At 38.9% G+C, this 26,729-nt stretch overlaps 1 protein-coding gene across 13 annotated transcripts in view; it reads left to right on the top strand.

The window, feature by feature from the left end:
* The window catches only part of CDK19 (cyclin dependent kinase 19), a 194,607-nt gene that overhangs the window by 48,340 nt on the left and 119,538 nt on the right, over positions 1–26,729 (top strand). For 6 of the 13 annotated variants that reach the window (XM_023254252.2, XM_023254254.2, XM_023254255.2 and 3 more), the window contains one exon: positions 26,265–26,340. In XM_023254252.2, coding sequence (XP_023110020.1) covers positions 26,265–26,340 — 76 coding nt within the window. Of the gene's footprint in view, positions 1–7,623; positions 7,735–21,988; positions 22,015–26,264; positions 26,341–26,729 lie in introns of those variants that run through there. The other 7 variants (XM_023254251.2, XM_023254253.2, XM_023254259.2 and 4 more) reach the window with 3 other exon arrangements.

Genomic DNA, 26,729 nt, shown 5'->3' with positions numbered 1-26,729 from the left:
GTTGGAGGATATTTTCTATTTACTGACAATATTAGAAGTAATTTCTTGAAGGCCTTTTCATGCTTCATTTTCAGGCTAGTTGGCTATATTCACTACTGTTGAATTATGCAGCCTTATGTTTGCTTAACTAACCTGAGTGTGGTATATTTTGTTACCAGTTGAGAATCTCAATATATTACCCTAAGCACTAGCATAAAAGATATAAGATATAAAGTCAAAGATAAAAGAACTTTTATTTTCTTTCTTTATTTTTTTTTAATTTTTTTTTTTTTAACGTTTATTTATTTTTGAGACAGGGAGAGACAGAGCATGAACAGGGGAGGGTCAGAGAGAGAGGGAGACACAGAATCTGAAACAGGCTCCAGGCTCTGACGCGGGGCTCGAACTCACAGAGTGCGAGATCGTGACCTGAGCCGAAGTCGGCCGCCTAACCGACTGAGCCACCCAGGCGCCCCAAAAGAACTTTTATAAAGATAAAAGTTCTGCTTCTATCAAGGCAGAGAAAGACTCTCCTCCCCATGTCCTTATCCCCCAATTTCTATGAGATGGGATGTGATGAAATAGATGGTTCTAAAATATTTTTTCAAAAATGATTGTCTTTATTTTTTAGAGCAGTTTTAAGTTTATAGAAAAATTGAGTGGAAAGTACAGAGAGTTTTCATATACCCCCTTACTCCCCCACCTTAACCATCTTGCATTAGTGTGGTACATTTGCTATAATTGATGGGCCAGTATTGTTAGATTATTATTAATTAAAGCCCACAGTTTACCTTCAGGTTCACTCTTTGGGTTGTATAATCTGTGGGTTTGACAATGTATAATCATATGTATCCACTAATATGATATCAAACAGAGTGATTTTGTTGCCCTGAACATATCCTGGGCTCCACTTATTTATCCCTGGCTTCTTTCCTTTGGGTCCCTGGCAACCATTGATCTTTTCCTGTCTCTATAGTTCTACCTTTTTCAGAATGGCATAGTTGTAGTCATACAGCATGTAGCCTGAGATTAGCTTCCTTCATTTAAGCTTCCTCCATGCCCTTCTATGGCTTGATAGCTCATTTCTTTTTAGTGCTGAATAACATTTCATTGTCTGGATGGACCACAATTTATTTATCCATTCACCTACTGAAGGATATCTTGATTGCTTCCAGGTTTTGGCAATTATGAGGAAAGCTACTGTAAACATTCATTCATGTGCCAGTTGTTGTGTGGACATAGTTTCTAGTTCATTTGGGTAAATACCAAGGAGTGTAATTGCTGGATCGTATGATAAGAGAATGTTTGGTTTTATAAGAAACTGCCAAACTCTTCCAAAGTGGCTGTATCATTTTGCATTTCCACCAACAATTAAGTGGCTCTCCTGTTGCTTCACGTCCTTGTTAGCATTTGATTTTCTGGGTTTTGGCCATTCCAATAGGTATATCCTTTGTCCCATTGTCAGAGATCATTTGACTATATTTAAGTGGGTCTATCTTGTCTTGTGTTTTAATTTGCAGCCCTGTAATGACATATGATGTTGACCATCTTTTCATATGCTTATTTGTCATCTGCATATCTTCTTCGGTGAGATGTCTGTGTAGGTCTTTTGCCTGTTAAAAAAAATTTTTGTTTAATGTTTATTCATTTTTGAGAGACAAAGACACAGTGTGAGTTGGGGAGGGAAAGAGAGAGAGGGAGACACAGAATCCGAAGCAGGCTCCAGACTCTGAGCTGTCAGCATGGAGCCCGATGTGGGACTCAAACTCACGGACCACAAGATCGTGACCTGAGCCCAGTCAGACACTTAACTGACTGAGCCACCCAGGTGCCTGTCTTTTGCCCATTTTAAAGTGGGGTCATTTCACCTCAATAAATGGGGTCCCTTATTGAGTTTTAACAATATCAAATTGTATATTTTGAATACCAGTCTTTTTTTTTTTAATTTTTTTTTAATGTTTATTTATTTATTTATTTATTTTTTTCAACGTTTATTTATTTTTGGGACAGAGAGAGACAGAGCATGAACGGGGGAGGGGCAGAGAGCGAGGGAGACACAGAATCGGAAACAGGCTCCAGGCTCTGAGCCATCAGCCCAGAGCCTGACGCGGGGCTCGAACTCACGGACGGCGAGATCGTGACCTGGCTGAAGTCGGACGCTTAACCGACTGCACCACCCAGGCGCCCCAAACGTTTATTTATTTTTGAGACAGAGAGAGACAGAGCATGAACGGGGGAGGGTCAGAGAGAGAGGGAGACACAGAATCTGAAACAGACTCCAGGCTCTGAGCCGTCAGCACGGAGCCTGATGCGGGGCTTGAACTCACGGACCGCGAGATCATGACCTGAGCCGAAGTTGGACGCTTAACCGACTGAGCCACCCAGGCGCCCCTGAATACCAGTCTTTTAATTGATATATATTTTGCGAATATTTTCGCCCAGTCTGTGACTTGTCTTTTTAGTCTCTTGAAAGTATCTTTTGCAGAGAAATTTTTAATTTTAGTCAAAAGTCATCTCCAAACTCAAGATCATCTGGATCTTCTCCTACATTGTCTTATGGGAGTTTTACTGTTTTATATTTTACATTTAGATCTGTGTTCCATTTTGAACTAATTTTTGTGAAGGGTGTAAGGTCTGTGTCTAGATTAATTTTTTTTTTATGTGGATGTCCCATTTGTTTAGGCACCATTTGTTGAAATACTGTTTTTTCTCTCATGTTGTCCTTTGTCCCTTTGTCAGACAGAGATCATTTGACTGTATTTGTGTTGGTCTATTTCTGGGCTCTCCATTCCATCCTGTCAATCTATTTCCTATTCTTTTGCCAATGCTACCCTGTCTTTTTTTTTTTTTTTTAAACGTTTATTCAGTTTTGAGAGAGAGAGACAGAGTGCGAGCAGGGAAGGGGTAGAGAGAGAGGGAGACACAGAATCTGAAGCAGGCTCCAGGCTCTGAGCTGTCAGCACAGAGCCCAATGCAGGGCTCAAACTCACAAACCATGAGATCATGACCTGAGCCAAAGTCTGATGCTTAACCAACTGAGCCACCCGGGTGTCCCAATGCTACCCTGTTTTGATTACTGTAGCTTTATAGTAAATCTTGAAGTTGGATAATGTCAGTCTTTTGCCTTTTTCTTCTTCAAAATTGTGTTGGATATTCTGAGTCTTTTGTTTTTCCATGTCAACTTGAGACATTTTGTCAATGTCCACAAAATAATTGGCTGGGATTTTGATTGGGATTGTGTTGAATCTATAGATTAAGTTGGGAAGAACAGATATCTTGTCAATTGGGGTATTCATAGTCATATACATGGAATCTCTCTCCCTTTATTTAGATCTTTCTTGATTTCTTTCCTCAGTTTTCCTTATATAGATCTTGTACATCCTTTGTTAGATTTATACAAAAGTGTTTCATTTTGGGGGGAGCTAATGTAAATGTTATTATGTTTTAAATTTAATTTTAACTCCAACTTTTCAGTGTTGATATACAAGAAAGTAATTGACTTTTGTATATTAACCTTGTATCCTGAAACCTTGCTATAATCATTTATTTGTCCCAGGAGGTTTTTTTTTCTTTTTTCTTTTTTTTGGTTGATTCTTTGGTATTTTCTCCAAAGATAATCATATCATCTGTAAACAGAGAGTTTTATTTCTTCCTCCTTAATTGGTATACTTTTTATTTCCTTATTTTACCGTATTAGCTAGGACTTCCAGTATGATATTGAATAGGAGTGCCTTTTTCTGATCTTAGGGAAGCCATCTAGTTTCTTTCCATGGAGTATAACAATCTTAATAGATTATCCTAATCATTAGTATAAGAGATGTAATGTACTGCTCATATTAGGTCATAGGAGGACTCTTTCTCTTCCTCCCACTCTCTTCCTCTCATTGAATCTTCTGTAAGAAAGGATTAAATCGATGGTTTTAAAAATATTTTAAATCATGGGATTCAGGCAGTTTTTTATATTTTATGTTATATCGTAACTGCACACATTACTTAGTTCCTCCACTCTTTTGTGAACTTCTGTAGGACGAAGATTTTACCTCAATATATTATTATAATCCTTATAGGGTCCAATATGCACTGCCATAGGCAAAACTATTTGTTGAATGAAAAACTTAATTTGAGACTCTTACTGTAAACCTCCATTTTATTAGAAAAGGTAGATAACCAATAACATCAGCCCTCTGATCAATTAATCCATAAAATATTTCATTGTTAGTTGCTAGGTATTGTGATGTCTGTGAAGGCACACATGATGACACCTCCACTCAGAAAACTATTATCCATATAGGAAATGTTAATTTCAAATGTTACGTTTCATTTTTGCTGATATTTGCCAAAAACTCATATTCCTGTATCCCTTCCTAAGCATTCTAATTGAAATGTTTACTCACAGGCTGCTTCTTTCATATTATCTTAAGGAAAGTTTGCAATTTTTTTAATGTTTACTTATTTTTGAGAGAGAGAGAGAGAGCGAGAGTGAGCAGGCAAGCATGAACAGGGGAGGGGCAGAGAGAGACAGAGATACAGAATCTGAAGCAGGTTCCAGGCTCTGAGCTGTCAGCACAGAGCCTGACGCGGGCTGGAACTCTCGGGCTGTGAGATCATGACCTGAGCCGAAGTCGGATGCTCAATGGACTGAGCCACCCAGGCGCCCCTGAAATATACATTTTAAAAGGGTGAATTTCCATGGTGCCTGAATTCTTGTTTTGCTTTACTGTGCTATATGTTTTTTTTTATTTTTTTAATGTTTATTTATTATTGAGAGAGAGAGACAGAGCATGAGCAGGGGAGGGACAGAAAGAGGGGGGAGACACAGAATCCAAAGCAGGCTCCAGGCTCTGAGCTGTCAGTACAGAGCCCGACGCGGGGCTCGAACTCACAAACTGGGAGATCATGACCTGAGCCAAAGTTGGATGCTTAACCAACTGAGCCACCCAGGCGCCCCATACTGCACTATATGTTTTTTTAATTGATGTACAATTAACATACAATGTTATATTAGTTTCAGGTGGACAACATAGTGATTCAACAATTCCATACATTATTCGGTGCTCTTCATGATAAGTGTTGTCACCATCTGTCACCATACAATGTTATTAAAATATTGACTGTATTCCCTATGCTGTACTTTTTTTTTTTTTAATTTTTTTTTTTCAACGTTTATTTATTTTTGGGACAGAGAGAGACAGAGCATGAACGGGGGAGGGGCAGAGAGAGAGGGAGACACAGAATCGGAAACAGGCTCCAGGCTCTGAGCCATCAGCCCAGAGCCTGACGCGGGGCTCGAACTCACGGACCGCGAGATCGTGACCTGGCTGAAGTCGGACGCTTAACCGACTGCGCCACCCAGGCGCCCCTAATTTTTTTTTTTAACATTTATTTATTTTTGAGACAGAGAGAGAGCATGAACGGGGGAGGGGCAGAGAGAGAGGGAGACACAGAATCTGAAACAGGCTCCAGGCTCTGAGCAGTCAGCACAGAGCCCGACGCGCGGCTCAAACCCACAGACGGTGAGATCGTGACCTGAGCCGAAGTTGGACGCTTAACCTACTGAGCCACCCAGGCGCCCCACCCCCCCATGCTGTACTTTTAATCTCCATGACTTGTTTATTTTATAACTGAAAGTTCCTACCTCCTAATTCCATTCGCCTATTTCACCCATCTCCCCACCCACCTTCCCTCTGGCAACCACCAGTTTGTTCTCTGTATTTAAGTTTATTTTAGGGGTTATTTCTTCATTTGTTTTGGTTTTTAGATTGCGCATATATGTAAAATCTTAAAAAAAAAAAAGAACTGACATTTATTGAGCCTCTAGCTGGACACATGCTAAGCATTTTATATATGTGATCTCAATTATTTTCAAAATAGTTGTGTAGTGTTGTTACTATTATTCTCAATTCATAAATGCAAAAACTGGTAACCTGAGGGTGTAAGTAACTTATTAGCTGTGTGACTTAGTATATATAATAGGTGTATAATTCCATATCCCATGCTCTCTAAGTCACACATTGTGGAAAAGTACCATATGAAGTGGCATGTGATGAATGTTATGTGTATAGTACAGAGATGTGCTTGGTGAATGCAGAGAAGAGATAAAGTGTTCACAAAATTTCTGAAAAGCTTGACCTTGTCTTAATGGATAGGATTAATAAGGGGAAAGACAGATCAGGGGGATTCATAACCATGGGAAAGACAGAGGGCCACAAACAGGAGGTATTTTGTGATTTGACAGTATAATATAAAAATGTAAGAAAAATTTCTGCTATAGTAGAAAAATGCAATAGAACAAATTTTGTCTTTTACTTATTAAAAAAAATTTTTTTTAAATGTTTATTTAGTTTTGAGAGACAGAGCGTAAGCAGGAAAGGGGCAGAGAGAGAGAGGGAGACACAACATCTGAAGCAGGCTCCAGGCTCTGAACTGTCAGCACAGAGCCTGACGCGGGGCTTGAACTCAAGAACTGTGAAATCATGACCTGAGCCAAAGTCGGGTGTTTAACCAACTGAGCCACTCAGGCGCCCCATGTCTTTTATTAAAAAAAATTTTTTTTCCACGTTTATTTATTTTTGGGACAGAGAGAGACAGAGCATGAACGGGGGAGGGGCAGAGAGAGAGGGAGACACAGAATCGGAAACAGGCTCCAGGCTCTGAGCCATCAGCCCAGAGCCCGACGTGGGGCTCGAACTCACGGACTGCGAGATCGTGACCTGGCCGAAGTCGGACGCTTAACCGACTGCGCCACCCAGGCGCCCCCCATGTCTTTTATTTTAAATGAGAACCCCTCTCCTCCATTTTCCTCTTAAAATCATTTCAACTGGATTTGCTTATTAGGTTTTGAGTATGAGAGTGGATCACAGAACCACTGCATGGGAACATGTCCTCAGTCCCGAAGCTTATCTTTGCTGGGTTAGAGCAGTCAGTGTAGCAAGTGCAGAAAGAGCAAAAGCCTGGGGGGGGGGGGGGGGGGAATAGAAGATCAAAGGAATCTTTTAAAAAGGATTTTCCTAAAATCAAGTAAAATCAAGTATTTATCCCTTTGCTGTATCTCATTTAGTTAAGTATCCCACAAATAGCCATTAATATGCTAAATGCTGTGGATTTGCAAAGGCCTATAGGAGGTATCATTCATTGTTTTCAGTGAACTTAGTGTTTAGTTGGAAAGAGAAGCGTAAAGTAAAGAATTAGAAACCACTTAGCAGTGCTAAGCACCAAATCACGTAGTTTACATTGTTAATACTGTAGGATCCTTTTTCTTAAATGATGTTCTTCAGGGTTCTGTCCTCTGCTATTCTCATGCTTTCATTTTCTAAATGCTTTCACCTCTCCATCTCCTGTCCACATCTCCCTTCTAAGATACTGGTTCATCCAAATGCCTTTTGGGCATCTCCATTTAGACAACACCACAGTCCTTTCAACTTCAACTTACCTGAAACACGGAATCAAACACACAGATTGCTTAAAACCTTCTTTTCTTGGATTAAGTCCAGTTTCCTTAATGTGGTTCACCTGCTCTGTTTGCTCTGGCCCTGCCTCTTTTCTCCTTCAGCTTTAACTTGCTTTCACCTGTTTTCAACCAGCCTTACTGAACTTCCAATGCATCTTACTCTTCTGCATCTGACACACGCTATTCCCTTTTTCCAGAAGGGGAACAAGAAATGAAGCTATCGTGATTAAAAGCACAGACTCTGGGCACAGACTTCCTGGATCCAGGTGAATCCTGAATCTGCCACTTACCTAGCTGTGTGATCTAGAGTGAGTTACTTAACCTCCCTGTTTTCAGTGTCCTCCTCTGTACAGTGAGATGGTGATAGTATCTGCTTCATAGCATATTGTGAGGATTAGAAGAGTCAATACAGTTGAGACTCTTAAAGTGGTGCCTGCCTCGTACTAAGTACTATATAAATGTAACTATTATTACAACTCTTATTATAAATGTGCTGTGCTATTGGATTATATTAATTTTTATGTTTTGAAGGTGATGTAATGATAACAGAAAAAATATTGTTTCCCTCTAAGTTGATTTGGCTGGCTCTTATTATTGGTATTTATCTTTTTTCTTGGATGAACAGCAGCTTTATATTTCTAACTTCTTGTTTTTTAGCTTTTTAGTGACTAAAATTTGATCTTAGGTTGACATTCTTATGAAATGGATCATTTGACAACATTAGGTTTACCTGATGTTTTATACAAGCCAATTAGTTTTTGTTCATGGAAACTTTTAAAAGAAAATTAATTCTTTTTTTAAAAAAAATATTTATTTATTTCTGAGAGAGACAGAGGGTAAGCAGCAGAGGTACAGAGAGAGAGAGAGAGAGAGAGAGAGAGAGAGAGAGAGAGAGAGAGAGAGAGAAAGAGATACAGAATCCAAAGCAGGCTCCAGGCTCTGAGCTGTCAGCACAGAGCCCAACATGGGGCTTGAATCTACAGACCGCGAGATCATGACCTGAGCCGAAGTTGGACGCTCAACTGACTGAGCCACCCAGATGCCCCTAATTCTTTTTTCACTAAAAAAAAAAAAAAAAAAAAAAAAAAATTAAATTTTAGAGCAAGAACAAGGGTAGAGGAGAGGGGCAAGGGGAAGAATCTTAAGCAGGCTCCATACTCAGTGCAGAGCCCAATGCAGGGCTTGATCCTAAGACCCTGGGATCATGACCTGAGCCAAAATCAAGAGTCAGACTCTCGGGGCGCCTGGGTGGCGCAGTCGGTTAAGCGTCGGACTTCAGCCAGGTCACGATCTCGCGGTCCGTGAGTTTGAGCCCCGCGTCGGGCTCTGGGCTGATGGCTCAGAGCCTGGAGCCTGTTTCCGATTCTGTGTCTCCCTCTCTCTCTGCTCCTCCCCCGTTCATGCTCTGTCTCTCTCTGTCCCAAAAATAAAATAAAACGTTGAAAAAAAAAATTAAAAAAAAAAAAAAAAAAGAGTCAGACTCTCAACTGACTGAACCACCTAGGTGCTCCAGAAAATTAAATCTTAATAGCTAAGAGCTGACTTTTTACTTTATGATTTATGTGCCTTGCTGGTTAAAGTTTCAAGTAAAGTCCTTTAAAGGACTTCTCTTTTTTCTTTCAAATGTAGTTCAGAGATTGTGGATTATAATGGTTTGAATGGTTTGGGTTCTAGCAGGGATACTCACTATGTTATTAAATAGACTGTCTGAAAGGTAAAACTCTATTTCTCTTTCTATTCACAATTCTGCTTAAATCCGACACTTTCCAGAACACTTCTGACACTAGATGTGTGGGTTTTTTCCCTCATCCTGACAAATTCTCCGACGCCAGCTGGATATCCTACAATTTAACTCAATTTTGACACTAACTGCTTGAAGTTGGTGCAGACTCCACAGACTAAGGGCTCAGTCTCACAAGATTGCCCCCAACCTCAGACCCCAGTAGAAGGTGGTGGGTTCTCAAGTCACCCACAACTTCTGTCCAACTCAGCTACAAATTGAGAATTCCAAGGACCCTCTCCTCAGGTTCAGTCATTTGCTAGAATGGCTCACAGAACTCAGGAAAACAGTTTCATTACTAGATTACTACTTTATTACAAAGAATATATTAAAGAATACAAACGAACAGCCACATGAAGAATAAATAGAGCTAGGTCTATGTCTGGAAGGTCTGGAGTACAGGAACTTTTGTATCCATGGAGTTTTGAGGTGTGCCACCCTCCTGGCAAGCAGATGTATTCCCGTTGACCAATCTAGAACTGTGTACTTCAGAGATTTTTTATGGAGGCTTCATTATGTAGGCATGATGGAATGAGTTGTTGACCATTGGTTTCCACTTCCAACCAACTTCTTGGGGATGTGGGTACTGTTGAGGGGTGGAGTGAAAGTTCTCATCACCTGGTTTTCCCCCTATCAACCAGCCCCCATCCAGTGGTTATCCAGGGACTTTCTAAGCATCACCTCTTTAACGCAGTGTAGTTGAAAGGGGCTTGTTATGAATAACAAAAGCGGTTCTTTCACTTTTATCCTTCTGGAGCTATTCCAGGAACACAAACCAAATATTATAATAAAAGATGACTCTATGCTCTAAACACTTAGGAAATTGCAAGGCTTTTAGGAGCTATGAGCCAGGAATCCTGGAGGAAGACCAAAATATATATTTCTTATTATATCACAATATCACATTTTCTATTATCACAGTAGTTAAGGTCAGCCAGGAAAACATGCGAAACTGAAATTTTCTCAAAAGAAGATTCCTCAGTGGTATAGGTTTGGCAGAAACTTAAGTAGTATGGTGAAAAACATGTATTTCAATTTGAAGTGTTGATTTTCACATCTTAAAAGAGGACTTTGGCTGCCTCCGGTTGGACTTCAAACTTTCCAGTTGGGTTCTTTCCAGTTTGTCTGTGGCTCAAGCGGAAGACCCTGAGGGCAAAGCATCCTCTGATGGGAACTGAAACAACCCGCTAGAGCAATGAGGGCAGCCCTGAGCCAGCAAACCCCCACCCGTGATTGACTCCAGCAGTGATTGATTTGACCTTCACTGCCCACCTGCACGTACCCGCCCATCTTTGCCCCACATTTTCCCTATATAAAGCTGGAAGTATTTTCAGCACTTTGGCGACAGTCTTCGGGATGCTAGTCCGCTGTCTTCTGGGCATTGGCCTCCTGGAATGGAATTCCTTTCTTGTTCCTCACCACTTATTTCCCTTTCTCTGGTGAAAGAGAGATCGGCATGTGGCCGATCCTGCTCTGTTTGGGACCCCTGGAGCCAGGTGCTCTTGTACCCCTGTGCCCCGGTCACAATCTTGACTCTTAATTTGTCTTTTGAGTATTTATTTTTCATTGAGACTTATGATTTGGGATGATCTTGTGAAGACAGAAATAGGAAAATGTGCCTAAAAGGAGCAAGTTGTTCTTGTATCTCACCTGACAGTGCTAGATTTGAGAATGAGAAAGTAATTTCTATTTTTCTCCTTTCCTCCTAGAAGGAGATAGTTTGCTTTCTGGTTATTTTTTTTTTAGATATGATGACTTTTCCATTAAAACTACTGGTGTTTGTGGGGTGCCTGGCTGGCTTAGTTGGTAGAGCATGCGGTTCTTGATCTTGGGGTTATAAGTTCAAGCCCCACGCTGGGTGTAGAGTTCACTTAAAAAAAAAAATTTAAATGGAGCCTGGGTGGCTCAGTTGGTTAAGCATCCAACTCTTGATTTCGGCTTAGGTCAGGATCCCAGGTTTCATGAGATTGAGCCCCACATCGGGCTCTGTGCTGACAGCCCAGAGCCTGCTTGGGGTTCTCTCTCTCTCCCTCTGTCTGTCCCTCCCCTACTCATTCTCTCTCCCTCTTTCCCTCCTTCCCTCTCTCTCTTTCCCCTGCTCTCTCCAAATAAACTTTTAAAGAAATAAAATTTTCCAGATTTTCTGTTATGCTGAAAATATTTTTTAAGTTGATCGAGACTAATAAAAACATTTATTTCAGTGCAACAAATGTTTAGTTTCTACTATTTGCAAGGCACTTTGTTAGCTCCTAAAAAATAAAGAGAAATGAGTAAGATAGTCTCCTTCCTCATTTGGAGATGGGGAAAAAAGACATGAGTCAATTCCAAGTAATTCTAATAACAAAGTAGAGTACAGTACAGTCCTTGAGAGAGTTTGAGCGCAAAGTGCATAATCTACTGGTCCATGGTCTCGTCAAACACCAGCAGCTGCCAAATACGACCAGCTTTCCTCCATTCCCTCCTCTTTGTCTTTGCTTCTACATTGGATGCTTTTGCCCAGTTACGTTTTAATACTTGTCTTTTGGCTTTTGTATACAACTTCCTTATTTTTCTTTTAACTTGCTAACTACTGCTTGTTACTTTGTTCTTTGTTTTTTTTTTTTTTTAATTAAGAAAAGTTTTGTAAAAGCGGAAAAGTTTAAACTGTAGAACAATGAACATCCACACACCCTCCACCTAGATTTCAGTCTTGTTACCATTTTTCTGTATTTCTTTATCTCTCACTCTGTGTCTATATACATACATATATATATATATATGTGTGTGTGTGTGTGTGTGTGTGTGTGTATTTTGTGTGTGTGTGTGTGTGTGTCTTTTGCTGACATTGACCATTTGAAATTAAGCTGCCAGTGTCATGACATGCCACCCCAAAATACTTGAATGTGTATCTCCTGACAATGAGGATATTCTGTATAACCATCATACCATTATCCTCTACTTAAGAAAATTAATAAAACACAGGGTGCCTGAGTGGCTCAGTCAGTTAAGCATCTGACTCAATTTTGGCTCAGGTCATGATCTCTCAGTTCATTGGATTGAGCCCTGCATTGGACTCTGTGCTGTCAGCATGAAGCCTGCTTGGGATTGTCCCTCTCCCTTTCTCTCTGCCCTTCCTCTGCTCTCTCTCAAAATAAATAAACAGAAACTTAAAAAAAAAAAGAAAATTAATAAAATAAAAATTAAAAAATTAAATTAGCCACGATAAAATAACATCTAGTCTATGGATTTTCACTGCTGTCCTACAAATAAACCTTTTTAGCTGTTTTTTTTTTTTCCTTTTATTTAAATCCAAGTTAGTTGACATATAGTGTAATAATGGTTTCGGGAGTAGAATTTAGTGATTGGTCACTTACGTATAACACCCAGTGCTTATATATAACAAGTGCCCTCCTTAATGGCCATCACCCATTTAGCCCATCCTCCTACCCAACACCCCTCCAGTAACCCTCAGTTTGTTCTCTGTATTTAAGAATCTCTTATGGTTTGCCTCCCTCTCTGTTTTTAATCTTATTCTTCCTTCCCTTTCCCTATGTTCATCTGATTTGTTTCTTAAATTTCACATATGAGTGAAATCATATATTTGTCTTTCTCTGACTTATTTCGCTTAGCATCATACACTTCTAGTTCCATCCACGTTGTTGCAAATGGCAAGATTTCATTCTTTTTGATTACTGAGTAATATTCCATTGTATATATTTACCACATCTTCTTTATCCATTCATCAGTCAATGTATATTTGGGCTTTTTCTGTAATTTGGCTGTTGTTGTTAGTGCTACTATAAACCTGGAGTACATGTGCCCTTTTGAATCAGCATTTTTGTATTCTTTGGATAAATACCTACTAGTGCAATTGCTGGGTTGTAGGGTGGCTCTCTTTTTTAATTTTTTGAGAAACCTCCATACTGTTCTCCAGAGTGGCTGCACCAGTTTGCATTCCCACCAGCAGTGCAAAAGGGTTCCCCTTTCTCTGCATCCTCGCCAACATCTGTTGTTGCCTGAGTTTTCCATTTTAGCCATTCTGACAGGTGTGAGGTGGTATCTCATTGTGGTTTGATTTGTATTTCTCTGATGATGAGTTATGTTGAGCATCTTTTCATGTGTTGGTTGACCATCTGGATGTCTTTTTTGGAAAAGTGTCTATTCCTGTCTTTTGCCCATTTGTTCACTGGATTATTTGTTTTTTGGGTGTTGAGTTTGGTAAGTTCTTCATAGATTTTAGATACTAACCCTTTATCTGATATGTCATTTGCAAATATCTTCTCCCACTCTCTTGGTTGCCTTTTAGTTTTGCTGATTATTTCCTTTGCTGTACAGAAGTTGTTTATCTTGATGAGGTTCCAGAAGTTCATTTTTGCTTTTGTTTGCCTTGCCTGTGGAGACGTGTCGAGTAAGAAGTTGCTGTGGCTGGATCAAAGAGGTTGTTGCCTATTTTCTCATGTAGGATTTTGATGGTTTATTGTCTCATATTTAGGTCTTTCATCCATTTTGAGTTTATTTTTGTGTATGGTGTAAGAAAATAGTCCAGATCCATTCTTCTGCATGTTGCTGTTCAGTTTTCCCACCATCATTTGCTGAACTGAGTGTCTTATTTCCATTGAGTATTCTTTCCTGCTTTGTTAAAGATTAGTTGGCCATATGTTTGTGGGTCCATTTCTTTTTTCTTTTAATTAAAAAAATTTTAATGTTTATTTTTGAGAGAGAGAGAGAGAGAGAGAGAGAGAGAGAGAGAGAGAGAGCGCGTGCCTGAATTGGGGAGGAGCTTAGAGAGATGGAGACAGAATCCCAAGCATGTTCCAGGCTCTGAACTTGTCAGCACAGAGCCTGATGCGGCACTCAAACGTTTGTGGGTCCATTTCTGGCTTCTCTATTCTGTTCCATTGACCTATGTGTCTGTTTTTGTGCCATTACCATACTGTCTTGATGATTATAGCTTTGTAATACAGCTTGAAGTCTGGAATTGTGATGCCTCCAGCTTTGGTTTTCTGTTTCAGCATTACTTTGGCTATTCGGGGTAGCTGTTTTTATTTGAACCACAGTCTAGTCAAGATTTTCATACACAATATTTGGTTGTTACATGTCTTAAATAGACTCCTTCCCCATTTTACCCTTTTTTTTTTCTTTTTAGGAGCCAGGCCAATTTTCTTGTAGAGTGTCTCACATCTAGATTTGCCTAATATCAAGGTCTTTTGAACGTTTCTCCTCCTGCAGCCTGTTAGAAGGTGGCATTTACTAGAGAAGGGCTTACCAACCCCAGGGGCATGGGTGCTATCAATGGGTTATGGGTCCTATTATTAATTCTTCAAGTTCTTTGGCCACCAGCGGGTTTTGGAGCAGAGGAAGCCTATGAGTCCCTTTACCTGTGCCATGAACACTGTCAGTTTACCCTGGTAATTAGGTACCATGATGTGAAAGAGCAATGGTCACCATTTTCAGCTCTTTTTTTCTACTGAGCACTTTCTCTTGTAATCGCATTTACTTTTTTTTTTTTAATTTTTTTTTAATGTTTATTTTTGAGAGGGAGAGAGAGCACGAGCAAGGGAGGGGCAGAGAGAGAGGGAGACACAGAAACTGAAGCAGGCTCCAGGCTCGGAGCTGTCAGCATAGAGCCCAACATGGGGCTTGAACTCACAAACCATGAGATCATGACCTGAGCCCAAGTCAGACGCTCAAGCGACTGAGCCACCCAGGCGCCCCAACTTGTAATCTCATTTACATCTATAGTTTTAACAGTTGCCTGTGTAGTAATATTTTCTTTTCCCAATTCCATTTCTGTTATTACCTTTTGTTCATCTTCTTCTGGCTATCCGGTAGCCACTTCAGAATCACCATGTCCAAAATGAACTTATTCTCTACTTGCAAACTGGCTCATTGTCGGTATTATTATTTATTGAGGAGGCGGATTGTAGAAGGTATAGTATAAATGGCCCTGTTTTCACTGTGACAACACTGGCTAGGAACGGCAGTGATCTTCAGCTGCTTTTCTGGCTGTTCAGCTCTCTCTCATGTACATACACACATGTGCATGCGCATTTACTCATCAAATATTTCTTTAATGCCTACAGTGTGCCTATATATATTTGGCCACAGTAGATGAGTCTATCTCTGGAATGCCTCTAGCATGCATTCCTTCCATTCTTAACTATATGTACTCTGATTTTGGTCCTTATCAATGCTTGCCAGAACTTTTACAATGTTTTCCCAACCTCTGGTTTTAAATCTGCTGATCCATCCTGCACACTATCTGCTTGTTGAGAATACCTGTTTGATCATATGTTTCTCTTGCTTGGAAGCCTCTGATGGCTTCCCATTATACAGTAAAAATGCCAACTTATGAGCATACTGTATAAGACTCTGCTAATTCTATTCTGTTCTTTTCATTCTTATTTCATCTATTATGTTCTAGCTATGCAGGTCTCCTGCCAGTTTCTTGAACATAGCATAGATTTTAATCTTCGGACTGTCCCTGCATTTCTGGTGTCCATAAGGCCCTGGCACCTCTTCTTTGCTTAATGAAATCTTGCTCATCTCTTAAGGTCCACTCACATTTTCCCTTTGAAAATTATGTAGCTGATAGCCCTCTATCTATCCCCTCCACCAGAACCAAAGCCTTCTTTCCATTCTTTATCTGATGTGCTTTGCATATGCATCTTCTATAGTGCTTATCAGATCGTGTCACTTGCTTGTGTGTCTCAGTGTAAAGGTTCACAAGGGAAAGGATCATCTTGTTCATCTACTGTTCCTAGAGCCCAGCGCAATGCAATGCCTGGCGCATAGCACATTCTTAGTAAAATATTTCTGGAAGGAGAGTCTGGCATTACTTGCCATATTAAACTCTAGCAAGGAAGTATGACTTGAGATTCATGAATTCTCCTTAGGAAGATAATATATTAAAGCTTTCGTTTACACTACATATTTGCTAATAATCGCTTTCTGTGTAATACAGTCCTTATTTATGTTTTAATTTTTTTTTTTTTTTTAGTAATTTTTACACCCAACATGGGGCTCTAACTCACAGTCCCCAGATCAAGAGTCACGACTCTTCCAACTGAGCCAGCTAGGCGTCCCAGTTATTTATATTTTAAACTTAACACCTTGACACCTTAAATCTTAAAGCATTACTGTAGCTCTATTTTAATTAAAATCACTTCTGAGCAATAAGAATTTGCCATAATAGGAGTTTCTGAAATTTTATCATTTTAGAGCCTTTAAATTAAATAGTAAATGTTTATCGGAATTGGAATTCTAAATGAAGGCATAGTATAAAATGAGGATTGTTTTTTTAGAGAAAGAGATGCATTAATCGTTTTTGAGAAAAGAACCTAAATAAAGGCAATTTTTCTAAGAATGAAGGCAAAACAAAAACAAAAACAAAAACTGTTGTCAAATTTCTGTGTTGCAAGAGAATCCTGAACTTGAATAAGGGGACTATTATTGTATTTTGGTGGTATTTGGAGAATGAGTAGATGAAATATTTGATAGATGAAAGCATAAAGAAGATGCTAGTAGTATTTGACATTTTCTATTAATAAGGGGAATACAAAATATTTTTTTTATTTTTGTGATGTAAATTTTATTTTATTTTATTTTTTTTCTATATATGAAATTTATTGGCAAATTGGTTTCCATACAACACCCAGTGCTCATCCCAAAAGGTGCCCTCCTCAATACCCATCACCCACCCTCTCCTCCCTCCCACCCCCCATCAACCCTCAGTTTGTTCTCAGTTTTTAACAGTCTCTTATGTTTTGGCTCTCTCCCACTCTAACCTGTTTTTTTTTTTTTTCTTCCCCTCCCCCGTGGGTTCCTGTTAAGTTTCTCAGGATCCACATAAGAGTGAAACCATATGGTATCTGTCTTTCTCTGTATGGCTTATTTCACTTAGCATCACACTCTCCAGTTCCATCCACGTTGCTACAAAAGGCCATATTTCATTTTTTCTCATTGCCACGTAATATTCCATTGTGTATATAAACCACAATTTCTTTATCCATTCATCAGTTGATGGACATTTAGGCTCTTTCCATAATTTGGCTATTGTTGAGAGTGCTGCTATGAACGTTGGGGTACAAGTGGCCCTATGCATCAGTACTCCTGTATCCCTTGGATAAATTCCTAGCAGTGCTATTGCTGGGTCATAGGGTAGGTCTATTTTTAATTTTCTGAGGAACCCCCACACTGCTTTCCAGAGCGGCTGCACCAATTTGCATTCCCACCAACAGTGCAAGAGGGTTCCCGTTTCTCCACATCCTCTCCAGCATCTAGAGTCTCCTGATTTGTTCATTTTGGCCACTCTGACTGGCGTGAGGTGATACCTGAGTGTGGTTTTGATTTGTATTTCCCTGATAAGGAGCGACGCTGAACATCTTTTCATGTGCCTGTTGGCCATCCGGATGTCTTCTTTAGAGAAGTGTCTATTCATGTTTTCTGCCCATTTCTTCACTGGGTTATTTGTTTTTCGGGTGTGGAGTTTGGTGAGCTCTTTATAGATTTTGGATACTAGCCCTTTGTCCGATATGTCATTTGCGAATATCTTTTCCCATTCCGTTGGTTGCCTTTTCGTTTTGTTGGTTGTTTCCTTTGCTGTGCAGAAGCTTTTTATCTTCATAAGGTCCCAGTAATTCACTTTTGCTTTTAATTCCCTTGCCTTTGGGGATGTGTCGAGTAAGAGATTGCTACGGCTGAGGTCAGAGAGGTCTTTTCCTACTTTCTCCTCTAGGGTTTTGATGGTTTCCTGTCTCACATTCAGGTCCTTTATCCATTTTGAGTTTATTTTTGTGAATGGTGTGAGAAAGTGGTCTAGTTTCAACCTTCTGCATGTTGCTGTCCAGTTCTCCCAGCACCATTTGTTAAAGAGGCTGTCTTTTTTCCATTGGATGTTCTTTCCTGCTTTGTCAAAGATGAGTTGGCCATACGTTTGTGGGTCTAGTTCTGGGGTTTCTATTCTATTCCATTGGTCTATGTGTCTGTTTTTGTGCCAAGGGGAATACAAAATATTAAGAGTAACTTGTGTTAACAAGATCTTTAATATTTCAGACTTCTTTTAAGTGTATTATTTAAACAAAAATACTCCTGATAAATTAAAAATATTATGGTGTTGAACTACTTATGAGTGAAATGACATGCCGGGTTTTGTTTCAAAATAATCAAGAAGAGGGGAGGCAGTGGAAGTGAGACTGGCCATGTGGTGATAATTGTTGAAGCTGTGTAGACAGATACATAGAATATCACTGCCATTTGTTTTTCATTTTCGGAAAATTTCATGGTAAGAAATTTAAAAATGTTATGGTATTATAAAGGAAAGAGTTTCCAAATAAGGAATTGTTACTATTAGGCTGGCTGAATACTGAATCAATGGTATCGGGTCACTCAGAATGATACCAACATAAAGCTAAATGATCTTTTTTGGTTTTTGTTTTTCCAAATTTTATTCCATGTATCTTTTTCTTTTCCATGAGTGATGTGCAAGCCTTTCAATCTGCTAAGCCAAATTACCATATACTAAAAGAAAGAGATAGGATATTGATTTATGTCAGCATTCTTGAAGAAAAATTTGTTGGCAAGACTCAGGTGTCATATTGTTTGAAGAGTGCCTTATTGATAGCACCTACTCATAAAAACTGGTAATACTATACTATCTTGGATACTGTATTTCCGATGATGTCATTATCTGAATTCTGTTTTTTATTAAAAATTTTTTAAATGTTTTTTAAATTAATTTATTTTTGAGAGACAGTGCACAAGCGGAAGAGGGGCAGAGAGACAGGGAGACAGAATCAGAAGCAGGCTCCAGGCTCTGAGCTGGCAGCACAGAGCCCCACGCGGGGCTCAAATTCATGAACCGTGAGATCATGACCCGAGCCAAAGTCGGACACTTAACTGAGCCACCTAGGCGCCCCTATTAAAACACATTTTTTTAAGTTTATTTATCTGGAGAGAGAGAGAGCACAAGGGGGGGCGGGGAGAAGAGAGAGAGACAGAGAGAGAGAGAGAGAAAGAGAGAGAGAGAGAAAGAGAGAGAGAGAGAGAGAGACAGAGAGAGAGAGAGAGAGAGAGAAAGAAAGAATCCCAAACAGGCTACTCACTGTCAGTGCAGAGCTGGATGTGGGACTTGGGCTCAGGAACCGTGAGATCATGACCTGAGCTGAAGTTGGATGCTTAACCGACTGAGCCACCCAGTTGCCCCACTGGAGTTTCTTTCTATCTAAAAGAATCCTTAATGAGCTGAAGAACCTTCTAAGATCTGCCCAAGTCTTGTTATTAATGATATCATCAACCAAGCCCAGAACCTCACACTTCTTGCTTTAGCCTTCTTCATCTTCATTACTTACTAATTTGGTCCTACCAATTCCTCTTTTAGAATGACTGTCACAAGGGGCACCTGGGTGGCTCAGTCAATTAAGCATCCGACTTCAGCTTTGGTCATGATCTTGCGGTTTATGGGTTTATGAGCCCCACATTAGGTTCTGTGCTGATAGCTCAGAGCCTGGAGCCTGTTTTGGGTTCTGTGTCTCCCTCTCTCTCTGCCTCTCCCCCACTCACACTCTGTCTCTGTCTCTCTCTTAAAAATAAATAAACATTAAATTTTTTTTACAATGACTGTCACAAGGCACCTGGGTGGCTCAGTCAGTTGAGTGTCCGACTCTTGATTTCTGCTTAGGTCATGATCCCAGGGTTGTGGGATCAAGTCCTGCATCGAGCTCCATGCTGAGTGTGGAGCCTGCATGGGATTCTTTCTTTCTCCCTCTGCCCCTCTTCTCCACTCATGCTCTTGCTCTCTAAAAAAACGAAAACGAAAACAAAACAAACACAAAATAGAATGACGGTCACAAGTGTCCCTTCTCTTCTCCAGTCTTACTGTGACCACTCTGTTAGGGAGAGTGTTGGACTTGGAACTGGAAGATTTAGTCTCAGCTCTTCTCCTGGCTGCTTGCTTAGCTTCCCCATCTTTAAAAGGAAGAGGGTTTAGGGGCGCCTGGGTGGCGCAGTCGGTTAAGCGTCCGACTTCAGCCAGGTCACGATCTCGCGGTCCGTGAGTTCGAGCCCCGCGTCAGGCTCTGGGCTGATGGCTCAGAGCCTGGAGCCTGTTTCCGATTCTGTGTCTCCCTCTCTCTCTGCCCCTCCCCCGTTCATGCTCTGTCTCTCTCTGTCCCAAAAATAAATAAACGTTGAAAAAAAAATTAAAAAAAATAAAAATAAAAAAAAAAAATAAAAGGAAGAGGGTTTAACAGAGTTGTCTTAAACCTGTTTTGGAGCTAAGGTGTAGAAAACTATTCCAGGTCCTTACCTGCTCACACTTACATTGCTGCAATGTCCTAATTGTTTTTCACACCTCTGATCTCAGTCCTTCCTAATAAGATTAATCTTCATACATGACTTTCATTGTCTTTACAATAAAATCTGATATTCCCTGGTCTCCATTTATTTATGCCATCATTTTTCTGGGTGGGGGTGTTGTTTACATAATTAGACAAATTGGAAACTTTATCTGTCTTCAGAGTCTTCCTTTCACCTACAGAATCAAATTTGTACTAAGTTCTGTCAGTTCTGACTCAGAAATGTCTTTTGAGTCCATTTTGTTCTCCTCTGCTACTGTTCTAATCTGCTTCTTCATCTTCTCTTATCTGGACATTTGATGCAAACTCCCAAATGTTTGCTTTGCCACCAGTTTGTAGTTACCACAGTTATCTTTCTGAGCAAAGATCTGTTAACACATACTTTGTTCTAAAAACATTTTGCTGCCCACTGTTGATATATGAAACACAGGCTTTTTTGCAGGACTCACAGGGTCCCTTCCCTTTACTTTTCTAACCTTCTCTTGCTCCTTGGTATCATGACCCAGCTTCCAGCCATACTGAATATTAGTAGTTTCCTCTGCTATTTTTCTCATGCTATACTTCTGCCTCCAATTCTCTGACCCCTTCATCACTTCTCTGCTGGGGAAACTCCTCCCCTAAAGGCATCACTTGTGTAGTTAAGTTACCTTCCCTAAAGCTCTGAAAGAAATACTGTTCTCATTCTCTCCGTGCCTGTTATGCATACCTCTTGGATACAGTGGAAGTCATATCAGAGTTATTTGTTTATATTTCCTACCCACCCAGAATCTCTTTCCAGGTAGATTGTGAACTCCATGATGTCTGGGTAGTCAGTCTCTAATTTTGTTCATCCTTAGAATTTGGCACATACTGGGACATGTAATATTTACTCAGTAGTTGTTTGTTGGCTGATGTTAAAATAGTAAGCCTTTTTTGGCTTTCCTTCTAAACAACAACAACAACAAAGGGATTTAACTCTGTTAGTTTGAAGACTTAAATTTTTATTTCAGCCTTGCTTGAGTTTGAATTTCCTCATCTTATCTTAAAAGATGCTTCTAATTTTTTTTGTCTGTCATAGATCCTTAGGACCAAAGATGGTCCAGGGCTGATCTGGACACGTTATTATTATTATTATTATTATTTTTTTTTTTTTAGAGAGTGAGAAAAAGCACAGGTTGGAGAGAGGCGCAGAGGGAGAGAGAGAGAATTTTAAGTAGGCTACACACTCAGTGTGGAGTCTGATGCGGGCTCAATCCTACGACCCTGGGATCATGGCCTGAGCCGAAATCAAGAGTTGGATGTTCAATCAACTAAGTCACCCAGGTGCCCTGGTAGTATTATTGATAGGAATCAAAAAGCTTTGGGCCATGATTTGGGCCAAGAAATAAAGTTTTGGCCAGACCTTAACTATACTTGTACATATAGGCTGCTGAATGGTGCTTCACCTTGCTAAAAGTGATTGGAGGCTGGCTACCAAATTGGGACATGAATGAAAGGTATAAGACTATCTTTTTTCGTTAAACCAGTTCCTAATATTTTATTTAAGAGATGTTCCTGAACTTGCTTCTTTAGGCTTGAAAAATTCTTCCCTGAATTACATTTAAATTCTACTGAGCCTGGTTTTCTGCCTGGGACAAAGCTTTCATTTTAAGACAACAGTTTCTACAATTTGCGCAAATACGTGCTTCTTATATTTTCTACTAACTATAGAATTGCTTGCATCATGGGTTTTCCAGAACATAGTGTCTCCGATGGAAAATTTAATAGAATTGCAGTCTCTGCCAAATTTGTTTTTCTATTTTATTACATAATGTTCCTGTTGAATAATTGTTTTTCTTTGTCACTACTGAGAGTGAAGCCCACATGGTTTTGATATACATTACAGCCATATAGAAGAAATGTCTTTAAATTTAAAAAGTTACATATTAAATATATCCATGTTTATGTTACAGATTTATATATATATATATATTTTTTTTAATTTTTTTAACATTTATTTATTATTGAGAGACAGAGAGCATGAGCATGGGGGGGGGGGGCAGAGAGAGGAGGAGACACAGAATCCAAAGGAGGTTCTGGGCTCTGAGCTGTCAGCACAGAGCCCGATGCGGGGCTAGAACCCACAGACAGTGAGATCATGACCTGAGCCGAAGTCAGGCACTTAACCAACTGAGCCACCCAGGTGCCCCAAGATTTATATATTTTTGATTCTTCCTGGATTTATTTAGTAACCTCCTTTCTTTTTTCTTTTTTTTTTAGTCTTTTAAAACATTTATTCATTTTTGAGAGACAGAGACTGATCATGAGTGGGGAGGGGCAGAGAGAGAGAGAGGGAGACACAGAATCTGAAGCAGGCTCCATCCAAGCTGCAGCACAGAGCCTGATGCGGGGGTCTAACTCACGGACTGGGAGATCATGACCTGAGCTGCAGTCAGATACTTAACCACCTGAGAGACCCCAGTGCCCACCTCCCCCCCACCTTTTTAAAAATTTTTTTTCCTTTGATTATTTTCAATAAGCAGTTACTCTAACCATAATACTTAATGTGCACTAAAATTTAGAAAGCAGTTTCTCTGAAGATTTTGCAATTGCTTTGTCTGTCTTTATTACAGTAAATAATAAAGTATTTTATTTTTTTATAAATTTTTTTTAACATTTATTTATTACGGAGAGACAGAGCATGAGCAGGGGAGGGTCAGAGAGAAGAGGAGACACGGAATCCCAAGCAGGCTCCAGGCTCTGAGCTGTCAGCACAGAGCCTGATGCGGGGCTGGAACTCAGGAACCGCGAGATCATGATCTGAGCCGAAGTCGGACGCTCAACCGACTGAGCTACCCAGGCACCCCAATAATAAAGTATTTTATTTAAAAGTAAAAGTAATGTTGAAATACTTTTAAGAAAGAAGTAAGCTGCCTCTAAAAGCCAGGCTGTCATAGCAGTGCAGGGCAGGTTCACTAGGTTCACCTGCTTTTCAGCCTTGTCATATAAAAGAACAAATTATATCTTTATGATACTTAATGTTATGTGTGTCTGAGACACATAAGCTGTGGGGTATGAATTGTCACCACTTGGAGAAGGTCCCCAAGAGGGGCAACACTCCCATCGACTGAGAGCAATAAAGCGTCTCTGCCCCATGTGCTAATAATCATTGAAATGTTTGTGGGCATTGTGGGAAAGGACGCATCTGTAGTTTTCAAAACTAAGTTATTGGCATCTGACCAAAGACTGGCATTGACATAGTACAGTGGTGAACGTGAGTCCCATGTGCCTGCTGGGTTCTGCCACTTCTTTGTAACCTTTGAACCTCAGAGGTGCCACATTATCACTTATTGTCTGACAGTTAATACACAAGAGACACGGTCAGGATACACGCACTTTTTTCCCCCTCAATTCCAAAGCTGCAGATAAATCTTAAGTTTGCAGATCTTTGAGTATTTAGCTAATTTAGCAGATGGAAGTTATATTTAAACTTATTAAGTGAAATAATTACCGGGTTTGTTCCTAGATCCCATCCATATAATTCATAGTAAAGGCCCATGCTTCAGTTTCTTCTGCTCAAGCTTTCAAATTCTTTTGACAGACTGGATGTGAAATTCAAAAGTCATTAATGTGATGTGTTAATTTTGCACTTTTTGACTTACTGCAAAAAAAAAAAAATCTTATAGTTTCCATAGCAACGATAACCTATCCAGATTGTGTAATATTCTTTACTGTATTAAAAATAAAACCATGCAATTACATGAGCTTCTGGAGCACTTCATTTAGGGAACTGGGGATTGAAATATTTTTGTTTGAAAAAATTATGATTTCATTGAAAGTTTTGCCAAAAAGCTTATGTAATTTTGTTTTCAGAATTTAATACATTTCTTAAATATTTAGCAATATATACTTGGTAGTTAAATTAATTACTAAATGTGAAATTCACATTGTAAGCATTGCGTTAAGCATCTCAGATATAAGTGTTCTCCACGCATACCCACACATACATTTAAGGTGGTGGGGACATTTGGCTTTAATTACATTCAGTCACCTGCTGTGTGTACTTCTTAGTGGCTTCTGGCTGGTCTGAAAAAAGTCTAGCTTTATGTTTGGAGGAAACAGGATAGAGAAAAAGGATAAAATGATCACTTAAACTTTCCCTAGTTTTGACTTTGCTTTTTAAAACATGAATAAGATATTACTTTGAAAATACTAAAGACTGTTTTAATAGGGAACTGTTTTCAGAGGGTCAAATTATTTTGGCTTTTTTCTTTTTCCCTCTAATTCTGATTTAAAAGACAATATAACATTAGCACGAAAGTTAATTAGCTTAAGTTCCTACATTCAACACAACTGATTTTCATTTTTTATATCATTTTCAGCATATGTCTATATATATGTATATTTTTATATGGTAAAATATGTGTTTTCTCACTAATACATAGTAAACATTTTCCATGTTTCTGATGACAGTCATGATTATCGTTTTAATAATTGCATAACAGTCTATTCTGTTGATGTATCTGGTGTGTTTTCTGTTTGTTAAAATGAGGCTTAATTATTTCCTGAATGCCATATAGTGGAAGAAAAATGGATGTAATTTTCAAACGGATTATGGGAGGAAGTAACTATAATTCACTTATTTGCCCAAAACAGATGATTGTGAAAATCTTTAAAAGGCGCGTAAAATGATGTTTTAAAATGCATATTGTCAAAAACCTCTTAAACTGCTTCATCTGCTAGTAAACACAGAATGGGGAAAATAAGGAATAGGTACATAGCACCAAGGTGGCACCATTTAGGTGCTATCATTTGAGAGAACCATCGTGACATGATAAAGCTTGTTGAGGCTCCAGTATAATCAAAGACAAAACTCAGAGGGCACGGACAATACTTTTATTAGAACAACCCACAATATGAACCACATTTTTGACATTTCGCTGTGGCCGGTTCTGGTGTCAATACTCCACGGATATTGTGTTCTCTGGCTGCTCATGTGATACTGTTTTTTCATGGAGGGTGTCACTATTATTATTATTATTATTATTATTATTATTATTATTATTGTTATTGAACTGCTGTCTTCCCTTGGTTGAGCACCCTGGTAACTACTGGCATTTCCCAGAATTCCTAAACCTACCTACATTATTTGGAAAATTCGCTGTAACTACTAGGATTTCCTGGAGTTCTTGAGAATGAGATGTTGGTGGCTAGAGTTTTAAAGTCTTTCCAAGGCTTTTGGTTGAGGTCTTATGGCTTTTGAACGCCCCCTATCCTAGGTTAGAACTAGGGTGTCCAAATGGCTATAGCTCTTCCTTCCTATTAAATAGATCTTATACTATAAAGTTACTTTAAACAAATATAGAAGTTTGCATCTATCATTTATTTTTGCAGTTAATGTTTATAACAGAATGCTTTCATAGATTCCAGATAATTAAGACAGCAGTAGAATTATCTTGCAATATGCTTGCGTTTATATTTATGCTTGTTTATTTTTTGAAACTAGTGCTGTGTTTAGTATCCTGTTTCAATTTTGAATTTTGTATTTTGGCTCTGTCTAGTGTTTTCATTGTGACATGAATTTTTTTTTTTTTTGTTATTTCATATTTCTGTAGTTGAAATATTATCAGAAGCAGTAAGCAGTGCATGCATAGTGAGAGTGTTTACATATCACTGAGAGACTAGTGCATTTTTATTGTTTTTGTAGTTATAATTTTGAGTCTAAAAATAATGTTTAGAAAAAATAATTTTTTTTGTTCATATGCAGAAAAGATGAAAAGGAATATGCATTGAAGCAAATTGAAGGCACAGGAATATCCATGTCGGCTTGTAGAGAGATTGCAGTAAGTGGATATCAATGTGTTATTTATTTTGTTATGGATATTGGATGATGAGTGATATTAATATAAAATAGTTTCATTGATGTTTTCCATGCATAGTTATTTCAAAGATGTCAAGTAGCTTAATGATGTTTTATATGAGAAAAGTTGCATAAACTTTTTAATTACTTGAAAGTTATCTTTAAACATTCTCTTAATGATATTTAGGATGTATAATATTGGGAATACTGAACTAAATGATGATTTCATTAATTTAAATTATGAATGACTATAATTAATAATTTAAATTAATAATTTAATTAATGTCCATTTTCCTTATAATTTTAGGACTGATATATATATGTTTATAGAGAAAGGAGTGATGTTATTAGATATTGTACATATAAATTATT

Source organism: Felis catus, chromosome B2 (assembly GCF_018350175.1).
Source record: "Felis catus isolate Fca126 chromosome B2, F.catus_Fca126_mat1.0, whole genome shotgun sequence".
NCBI classification, from domain to species: Eukaryota; Metazoa; Chordata; class Mammalia; order Carnivora; family Felidae; genus Felis; species Felis catus.
The sequence above is the reverse complement of the archived record's forward strand: the minus strand, read 5'-3'. Positions and strand labels throughout refer to the sequence as shown.